This window comes from Zootoca vivipara, chromosome 1, assembly GCF_963506605.1.
Source record: "Zootoca vivipara chromosome 1, rZooViv1.1, whole genome shotgun sequence".
Classification (NCBI taxonomy): domain Eukaryota; kingdom Metazoa; phylum Chordata; class Lepidosauria; order Squamata; family Lacertidae; genus Zootoca; species Zootoca vivipara.
The window spans coordinates 73,237,731-73,248,431 of NC_083276.1; the positions used below are offsets into that span (position 1 = coordinate 73,237,731).

The 10,701-nt window shown below is 44.9% G+C and overlaps 1 protein-coding gene across 1 annotated transcript in view; it reads right to left on the bottom strand.

Annotated features, from left to right (window-relative positions):
• CD81 (CD81 molecule) overlaps positions 1 to 9,237 on the bottom strand; it is a 58,721-nt gene extending 49,484 nt beyond the window's left edge. The window contains exon 1 of the mRNA XM_035121009.2: positions 8,968 to 9,237. Coding sequence (XP_034976900.1) covers positions 8,968 to 9,033 — 66 coding nt within the window. The 5' untranslated portion in view covers positions 9,034 to 9,237. The remainder of the gene's footprint in view (positions 1 to 8,967) is intronic.
• Between the last annotated feature and the right edge of the window lie 1,464 nt (positions 9,238 to 10,701).

The window sequence follows — 10,701 nt, forward strand, 5'->3', positions numbered from 1 at the left end:
TACTACTGCACTGGCAGTCTTCAACACTTTCCTGGGATATCTGTGACAGATTTATAACTAATAGCGGAAATAACAGATAGACACTGGGGCAAGTTTCCCCCACCCCCTTATCCATGAGGGAAGCAATCTATACACCAGAGACTCAACAGTACATACTGTTTATCAGGAAACAATATTTCAATTATTAAACATTGGCATATTTGCATATGGGGAGGGGGAAATGAGTTTTTATTCTTCCAAAAACAAAGATTTGGTTAATTACTGTGCTGGCCACAATGAGCGGAATTGCATGACCTTGATTTTTGAAATTGGCAGCTTGTCAATTTTAGGAAGCTACCTTACGCTTAGCCTTTGTGTCCATCTAGCCTAGCATTGCCTAATATGACAGGCATTGGGTCTATAGGGTCTCAGACAAGCATCTTTCCCATCACCTGCTACTTGATTCTTTTGAGCTGGAGATGCCAGAACCCGAGAACTTAGGGCAAGCAATAAAATGATTTTTAAGGTCACCCATATTTTTATGCTACTAGAGAGTATTTCAAATGGAAGAGTTTTGGCCAAGAGATTCACTAGTAAGATACCCCCTTGGCAAGTCTTCTTTCCATTCCTGCAAATTATTTCTCACCGTTCCTTTATTCCCCAGCCATTTAGTTTTGAAGTTTGCCCAAATGAACCCCTGCAACAGGCTGTAGTTCAGCGGCAGCAGAGGACACTGTAGTTCAGCGACAGCAGAAGGTCGCAGATTCAATTCATGGCATCTCCAGGTAGGGCTGGGAAAGATTCCTACCTGAAACCCTGGACAGCCACTGCCAATCACTGTAGGCAATACTGACCTATAGGGAACAATTGATGTGACTCAGTACAAGGCAGGTTCCTATGTAATGAAATAGAAAGAAACCACTTCCGTTTAACCCTTCGGCCTGCTCAGGTACTGCCCAGTTCCCCATAGTCTTAAATTATTTTGCAGCATTTGCCTCATGGTTTGTCCAACACTTGAAACATTTCCCTCTTGTTTAATTTATGCAATTTCTCAAAGGTTTCTCCCTAACTGAAGGAGATTAATTTTATTGTTTTTACATAAAAGGGTCACGGGTCCCCCATCCCTTCTTTACTGTATTGAAACATGCAGAACCTGGAAGGGAAGGTGAATGGCAGTCTTTACAAAAGAGGCAGTATGAAGCATGCTCAGAAAATATATGAGTTATAAGAATCCTGATTAAACTGACTGTACTTAGCCATATTGATTCTCGGCAAAAATCAGTCTTAGTGGAAACCCACACCCTTACAGCTACTAAAACATTCTGTTCCGTTGATGGAATGGCAAAAAGTGATTTTATGCCTAAATGCCATTTCAGTATTTCATTCCAACAGTTCTGAGTATTTAAGCTAAAGTAATCTAATTGCTGTGCTTTTCAATGGAGTGACTTGGCACTCGTATGTCAAAGTATTAAGAATTAGACCATTGAGACTGTTGCTATTTTCTGCTGCACATCCTGGAAAATTCAGGTTGTGCTATCAAAGTTCATTTGTAGGTCTTGAACAGCAGAACTCACTTCCCCATAAGATCACACTTTTTTGTGCTAAGGAAAGTGATGGGGAAATGCTAGACTCTCAAGTTTACAAACTACGGTTGGTTCCAGAACTCACGCACACTCCGTGTTCCTCAAAAATCTGCTGTGGAAGGTTGGAAGACCCTATGGAATAGCATAGGAAGTGGTGCAGGAGACTGTTGAGAGAAGCTTGTGAAAATTGCCTCACTTCTTCCTTCTCTTAGGTAGCGGTGGACAATTTCAGGAGGGCTATAAAGAATGTACTTTGATTACAAGGCTCCCCTAAACTCTTTGCTTTGAAAAGGAAATAGATTATGTTTAAAGAGAAACCGCTAAAGCAGACACCCCCAAACTGCGGCCCTCCAGATGTTTTGGCCTACAACTCCCATGATCCCTAGCTAACAGGAACAGTGGTCAGGGATGATGGGAATTGTAGTCCAAAACATCTGGAGGGCCAAAGTTTGGGGATGCCTGCGCTAAAGCTTCCCTCCCCAAGTGTTCATGAAAGTTAAGAGGCAGTTTTTTCTCTCACAACAATGCTGCAAATGTAGTGATTCTTCAAATCCAAAAAATGAAGAAATCTACAGGCACTAAAAGACTGAGGCTCAAGTCCATGGGTAGGCAAACTAAGGTCCGGGGGTGGGATCATCTATAGGCCGAGGGAGCCGGTGTTTGTCCACAGACAGCTTCCGAGTCATGTGGCCAGCATGACTAAGCCGCTTCTGGCGAACCAGAGCAGTGCACGGAAACGCCGTTTACCTTCCCTCCGTAGCGGTACCTATTTATCGACTTGCACTTCATGCTTTCGAACTGCTAGGTTGGCAGGAGCTCGGACAGAGCAATGGGAGCTCACCCCGTCATAGGGATTCGAACCGCCCACCTTCCGATCGGCAAGCCCTAGGCTCAGTGGTTTAGACCACAGCGCCACCCGTGTCCGTTCTTTTGGTAGCATGGTTTTAACTCTTGGTTGTACAATAATACACAAACTTCCATCTCCAGGGCCATTAGCTTGCACCACCCATTCCCCCCCTTCGAGTATATGCTGTGGTCACAAACACTGATAATAATCCCTCATCCATGTGGTCAAGTTTAAAGGAGCAAAATCTGCTGTAAGGGCACAGGGGGCAGTATCCAACTGAACAGTTATGCTAGAACAGGCATCCCCAAACTTCGGCCCTGCAGATGTTTTGGACTACAATTCCCATCATCCCTGACCCCTGGTCCTGTTAGCTAGGGATCATGGGAGTTGTAGGCCAAAACATCTGGAGGGCCGCAGTTTGGGGATGCCTGTGCTAGAACAAGCACGTTTGACAGTACAATGGAACTTCCCCACCTTCCCCATACCCTCTTAAATGGTTATGGGTTTCCCTCCCAACTTTGTGGTTCAGATTTCGGGGGGGGGGTTGAGGAGAGGGAGGGGAAGTACATTGCACTGCCCAAAGTACTCGTGCTAGGGGAACTTGTTTCATTGGATACTGCCCAGGGAAATTCCACTAAATGGAGAGAACAAGCTTTTCCAGTTTACAAGCACTGTTATATTCTAAAATGCACAAGGAGGAAAGGAGGCTGTTAACTTAGTTACACTGGAGCCAAATCTGAGAAGTAAAACCAAAGAAGCCAGCAGGTTTTGTGTGTGTGTCTCTTGTCAATGAATATAGCTGAAAGCTTAAAGGACTTCTTTTTCTTTTTCTAAAACCTCCAAACAAGTTTCTCTTTGACATGCCAGCAGTGTTGTAAAGAGCTGCACAAGTTTTTGTTCTCCTTCACACTTGTTGCTGCCAACAATGCCAGACCTCAGATAAGCAAATGAGTGTGGGGAGCTACAGAAGGCAGGGGGAGAGGAACCTTGCATACTAACAAGTGTTAGTCTGGTGTTAGTCTTGGGAATCTTTCTGGCTCCCACAGGCTTTTGTATCAAACTTGGGGGGGGTACCACTTTTGAGTAAGGTTGACTCTTCAAATGGTTCGTTTTCTAGGACAATAAAACATTTTGCAACACTGCTTAGATCAGCCTTGCAACAAAACAAAACAAAAACAATTGTACAAAATCTATTAGCCTACAAAATAATCCTATCAGCCCACAAACCCACCAAACCCTCATGCCCACACTGGTAGGAGGAACCATGCTGGTCTGGGCAAAGGATTCGGCTAAAATCATTCTTCTAGTGGACATTTAATATACCACACAAGCCACACAGCTCCCAAGTGACCGAGTATCATGGATTGATATACTACAAGCCATTATCTGAGGAATCCTGTGGGTAGAAACCTCTATATACACCCCAACTGGCATGAGAGCAATTATGGAAGTGACGACAAGTCGTGCTAACCAGGCTATATGTAAAGTCAGTTATAGGACAACCTGAAACAAACTGAATACAAGGCCTAATGCAGGCTTTTTGCTCTTGTACAGCTTTTTCATACTGCATTTATCTCCTAACACTTACTGTAATTGTGTCTGTCTTACGATTTTCCCCATTCTCATACAGGATCACATTATACTTGTTCCATGTTTGTACAACCCATGAAAATTCTATGAGTAACGGGAAATCAGCTTTCTCTCTTACTCACTTCTTTTCCATGTACAGCCATTCTGCTCTGCCATCCTCTTGGCGAAACATATGACATGAGTTACCCTGGCTCCCACCTATAGTCTGTACAGACCAGGAGAAGATGCTCTACATGATTCTTCAGCCTATGTACATTGCTAGAATGTATTTTTTACATTCCAGCCACCTCCATGAATGCTATGCTTTAATTCAATCATTTCAATGATCAGGGTGGGGAATCAGTGGCGCTCCAGATGTTGTTCAAGTACAACTCCCATATAATCCTTGACCATTGGCCACACCGACTGGGGACAATGAGTCTCCAATAACATCTGGAAGGTCACTGGTTTCCCCATCTCTGCTCTATATCACAAAGAACTACTCTGTGGTGTGGCAATCGCTTAAATTAAGAACCATAAACACCTGGAAGTCAATAGGGCTATCATTTGCCCAGGTTACTTTATTTTCCCATAAGATATTACCTGGGACTGAAACAACAAGAATAAGCATTGTGATCACTATTCCCAAAGGTTACTTTTTAAAACATCACATTTGTTTTGATACAAAGGGGGGGGATCAATCCCTACTTCTGTTACTTTGTAAGAAGTCATAGTTTAGCATTTATTTTTCCAGCTAGATCCAAGAAGTAAAGGAAGAAGATGGCAATGACTTAACAGAACCAATCTTCTTCATGAACAAACTCTGTGTAGCCTCTTACATTCTCATAGCTAGTAAGTCATAGCATGTTGAGTCTGATCCACACATGCGTGCTCATCATGCATGTCAAACAGTCATTGCAGACCCTACACTAAAGTTTTTTGTCTCACCTGAAAACAAAGCTTTTAAATGGGCACTGTTCCTAATCCAGCTGCAAGACAAATTATGAATATGCTTTAATGACAAAGCCTTTGTATGCTCCTAAGGTGGTCTAGATGTGGGCTTAGAGAAGTTGAGAGAACAGAAAAAGGCCTCCACCACCAATGACCACACTCCCTTTATGACAGAAGGCTTTTCTCTTGAGCAATTGCTTAAGAGAAGATGTGCCAAGCAGTGGTGGATGGAACCAAGTGGTCAGAGAAAAAGCCACAACCCTTATTGAGTATTTTTGACCAGTGTTAGAAACTGAGATATGAAAGCTAGGAGCTAAATGACACCTTAAACCTAGGTTATGGGCACAACAGAATGCCTAGGCACACTTTTTAAATAACAGGAATACAAAGCTGAAAATGAGGCCTAGTCCTTCCCCTGCCCACCCCCCCTAAGATTCTTAAGGGGGGGTATCTTATTCAGTCTTCAGAGAGTAGCTCCAGTCTTGAGGAGGCAGAAAAAGGTCCTCCTTTCCTTCCACTCTGCAGTTTTAATCTGAAATTTTAGGTGCAATACTGCACCCAGAGATCAGAAACTGCTTGCGCAAAATGCGCCTAGAATAATGGGAGTTTTGAACACTGTTTTTGACATGACAAAAGACTGGCATGAACAGATGGGGTGCCCAATAGCTCTTATCATATATCCTTTCTGCAAAATTTCAACACTTCCATAGAGCTCTGCATTCTTAGCGCAATGTCAGGCTACAACAACAGGAAGTTTAAGACAAAAGGTAAGAAAAGGCCCTCAAGATAAGGAGTAAGTTGGGGGGGGGGGACGACCACACAACACAGAGATGCTATGTTTCCTCATTCCCATGGGAGGGTTACTGCCAATGGAATGGTCTGAATTTATAGCACATATCATGCTTTGGATGCAGGTGCAGACTATTATTTTAATTCACTCCCCTGAGTTCTGCTCATGTTCTCACAGTCAGGAGGATGAGCTCTGAAAACCTTGTCACAATGAGCTTTCCCTAGTCATAACAAAACTGAGCGGAATTCCATAAGGGTAGCTAAGGGAGGTTCACAAAAGGAAGCTGGCCAACTTGTCCTTCTGTGTCCATCTTCAGATGCAGGGCCTACTGTCCCCTGTGTACACTCTCACTGCAATTTCTGAAATCGTGGTTGCAATGAATTATGTTGTGTTTTTATGTAAACTTATTTTTTTATCATTTTAACCACTATTTTTAAAAATAAACTAACCAAAAAGCTCACCACAGCAAAATATATCAATTTAGGAACAAGTTTGTACATTCTATTTTTCAGAGGTGGTCAGTAGGAATTATATACGGTGACAGGGAAGCATCTTGCAGGAAAGAGCTGTTCTTAGCCAGATAGGTAAAGGAAGCATCCCAAATTAATTCTCTGAGCAAAGAAAAAGAAAAGCATTCTTTGAATTCTTTCCAGTCAAATGGACAGATATTAAATAGTGCTATGTGCAGCTATGCTATAAAAAGCATTCTCAAAAATGTTTGGAATCATAAGATAACATATATTATTAAACTTCAATGTATTTCTAGAAGGAGGATTCAAAGTGCAAGGGCTCAGCTCAGAGTAACAGGTTTAAAGGCAAGCAATGCAATCAAAACATTTGCAAATCCTAATAAATCCACTACTGGAAAATGAAGTACACCACAGTTATACATCACCAACAAATCACTAACAATAGATTCTTAGACAAATCTCTCATTGTGTGCCAAGAGAGTTAACTAATCCGTCTACAGTATAAGTAGCTGGGAAAGAAGGCAGTGATGTTGGCCTGCAGAACACATATATGATAGATATAGATACAGATTTCTTCTCAATGAGGTTTCAAGTCTTCTGCTTAAGTGATGCAGCCCCAGGGCAGCTACCTGTAGAGCCAGAATTACTATGAGCCTCAGACCAGGGCAGCCTGTGATCTAGCCAGACTCCTCTTCCCTCTCCCCAACTCCTTTTTCTCTTCACAGTCCAGTGGAAAGCAGTGGCCACAGATTTAGCACATTTGGGAAATAATGGTAATTCTTGCATGAAGAGCACAAAGGGGTTGCTTAATAATTAATCTCTAAGTCTATAAGAGCTGCAGGACAAAATGACCCAGAAAATCACTGGGAATGACAGAGCCTCCATACAAAATGCATGCCAACAGCAGAATTCTACGCAGGTTTACTCGGAAGACAGTCCCATTAAGTTCAGTGTTTCTTCCTCTTGGGTAACAGGGCATAGGGTTATACCTTAAAAACCTGCGTAAACAACAGGGAGACCATTTCGTTCTGTACTTCCCAGCCTCTCCATTAAAAAAGAGGGCAAGCACAGTGTCCTTATATGAGCACACAGCAGACACAAGAGATATGAGCCTGTTTGCTCAACTACAATTCAAGGCTGTTATCATTCGATTAATTCAATGACATCATCCAAAAGGTGGCTGAAGTTAACCTGGCGGTTTGATGGTTGGGCTGTGAGCAGTGGTGCACAGCAGCAATGCTACAGGGCATTAAAGTGTAGGGGGGATGACAGTTAGGTTTAGCAATGCTTCTCCAAGCTAATACTTTCCCTATAGAAAACTAATCTTTAAAATGTGTGGGTCCTTGGGCTCTTTAATCACATTGATGCTGGCAACTATGATGGTGGGGATATCTGCCATACAAGAGTTCAACCAAAAATATGTTTCATATGCATGCCTGGAATAAACTCCATTAGTGGCTCCCACTGACTGACAAAAAACGTTGGGAGATGTTAGGAGTCCCCAAATTAGCAACCCTGTCCCCAAGGATATCCTTTTCCTTCAGGGTTAATACTTTTCTTTTTGTAAAGTAAACAGCAACCTTCAGATTTGTACAACTCAACTTCCAACGTCTATCAAACATGGTATAAGCAGATTTGAAACCCTTCTTAGCTCAAAGCCAGAGGAACCCAAGAGAAGCCTAAATTCTTCTGAGATTTGGGGTGTGGTCGGTGCAAAATTCTGCAGCCAAGAAGGAAAGATGAGATCATGAGAGGCAGTCCGAAAGGCACTGCAAGTCATCCATTTTAAAACATCCTTATTTCACACAAATATTTTTAGTGCCTTCTCCCACACCCATGACACTTCCCCCCACCCCGGCCCCCTTTTTAAAAAAACTGCCTCAAGTTGAGAAGCATCACCGTCAGAATCCGTTATGTCCATGAGACAAATCAAATATAAGATTAGTGGGGGTTTTGAAAGCCGTTTTGGGGAACAAAAAAACAACCCAAAACTTTATAGCCCCCCCCTCCCCCAAAATCACACAGGATGCAAGTTGTTGTAGTTGTTTCTCAAAGCTGTTTACCAGACAGGAAACTAACGCTCCCCCATTGCCCAGAAACATTTGCTAGGGTGAAATTTGCATGCACCCTCTCTCTTCCTTCCCTCAGCCCGCCCTCCCCCCCTAACTTTAAAGTTGATTGATCAACAGAACTTTAGAAGAAATGAAAGCAGCGGTTACAAAACCGCACACCAAGTCAAAACCCTGGCAAGGTTTGGTATCTGTATATTCGGCCGTTTTTTTTGGGGGGGGGAATGGAGGCTCTGCCCAAGAGGTGCCCGAGACCCCCAGCCCCTCTTTCCACCCCACCAGAATTGCTTCTAAAGGGGAAGCCTAGATGCTTTAACGCGGTTCCGGCGCGCGATTTCTCTCCCTCAAATACATTCTATATTATTTGACGCTTTGATTTGCTTTTGCCCAAAGGAGAGCCGCCGCCGCCTCCTCCTCCCCAAGCCCAAACATCGTGGCTGTTTACATCCCCTCGGTCCCAGCCTCACGGAGGAGGGGGGGGACCCCGACGCAGTCAGGTGGGAAGCGCTGCTCCTTCCCTCCTCGCCTAGAGCGCGCGAGGAGGAAAAGAAGATCCGCACGGGCTCCATGGCGAGGAAGCTCGCTTGTTTTTGGTGGGAATCGGGAGGGAGGCGGCGGCGCCGGCGCCACGGAAAGAGAGGTAAGCAACACACAAGCGCCCGGCTCAGCCCTCGCCACCGCCGAGACGAAGGTGGCAGAAGCGACTCACCCAGAAGACGAAATTGAAGACGAAGAGGAGGTATTTGATGCACTTGGTGCAGCCTTCCACTCCCATCGCTGCTGCTTTATGCGGGCGGCAAGGATGTGGCCTATTTTCTCGGCGCAGGAGGAGGCGGAGGAGCTGCTGCTGCTGCTGCTGCTGCTGCTGCTGCTGCTGCTGCTGCAGATGGTGGGCTCCGCTGTTGTTTTCAGGGGCACCAGCTCGGCAGGCTGCTTCTCTCTCTCTCTGTTCCCGTTACCTCTCCCCTCCCTCCTTCTCTCCCTCTGACCCGGGCGCGCAGCCAGGTCCCTCCTCCTTCGCAGGCGCGCCGAGGACAGAAAAGCAGCGCCCCCTGCAGGCGGCTCCTCCGCCTTTCTTCATTCTACGAGACCCCCCGCCCCCCTCCACCGTCGCTGCTTCAGCCAAATGGTCACGGAGCCGCCCCCATTTCCCCGGCCCCCCCCCCCGGCGGAATCAGGCCAGACCCAAAACAGGCAGGTTTTGCAAGCCCTGGTAGGAAGAGCGATTGGCAAAACCGGGCACCCGAGGGCACACAAGCAGCAATCAACTGAGCCCTCGTCACAGGCCTGGTATTTATTAAAGCTTTATTATTCAACTTTTTTTAAAAAAAATCTGGTGCCTGGAGGGGGGTGGCTTAGGGGAGAGACCTGGGGGCCAGATGTTGAGGCATTGGGTCTCCAGGGGCCCGAGCTGCTTCTCCTTTCTTCTTCCTGGGTTAATTATCCTACCCTACCAGGAATCCTGCAGCAAAAAAATGATGCCACAAGAGCCCCATTCAGGCAGGATTAAAACAGGTGTGCTAGTGATGCACCTCTTCATGTCCATTTTCATCACCCTTGTAGAAGGTGACTTTCTGCTGTTGGGAGCCTCTTGTATCCTGGAAAATGGGTAGTTTCAGCTCATTTCTAATTAATTAATACATTTATACCATACCTTTCCACCAAGGAGTTCAAAGTGGCATATGTGATTCTCCCACTTTCCATTTTATCTTCACCACAACCCTTTTATGTAGAATGGGCTGAGAGAGAGGGTACTTGGTCCTGAGGACACCCAGTAGGTTTCATGGCTGTGTGGAGATTTAAACCCTGGTCTCCCAGATCCTAATCCGGCATGCTAACCACTACACCATTATCATAACTCCTGACCTTCCAACATTAAGAGTATCAAATGTTTGGGCGTCATTCCAGAACAGGCATGGATGTGGAAAAACCATTGTATCCTTGGGAAGATCCCTGGCTTTTGCTAAGAAGATTAACAGCAGTGGTGGCAGGTGCATGTTGGGAATGGTAGGGCTGCAGACAGGGAGCCCAACAGGTGCAGCCAGTCGGTGACAGGCACAGCAGAGTAATTTAGTTTTGTTCCCATTCTCCTCCCTGAGTTCTATAAATGCAACGCTGAGACTAAGGAGGTTGGAAGTTGGAAAGTAGTACCACGCCTTATTCACCATTTCTGTTGAAATCCATGGGCCTTTAAAGTTCTTAACTTCGGCTGGCTGGCGCCCTCTGTTATGTTGGAAAAGTGCTGCTGCCAAAATCTGCTTTTTAAAAAAAATAAAAACACCCTACAAATTCTTCCCATATGTGCAATCTGCCTCTCTTAAATATTTATATCCATCTATGGTGCACCAGGCAAGTTTTTTGTAAGAAAATGATGGAGAACAGGGAGAGCAAGTACAACTCCAAGTCTTCCCTCTGAAAGTATAATTGCTGTCACAACCAACAT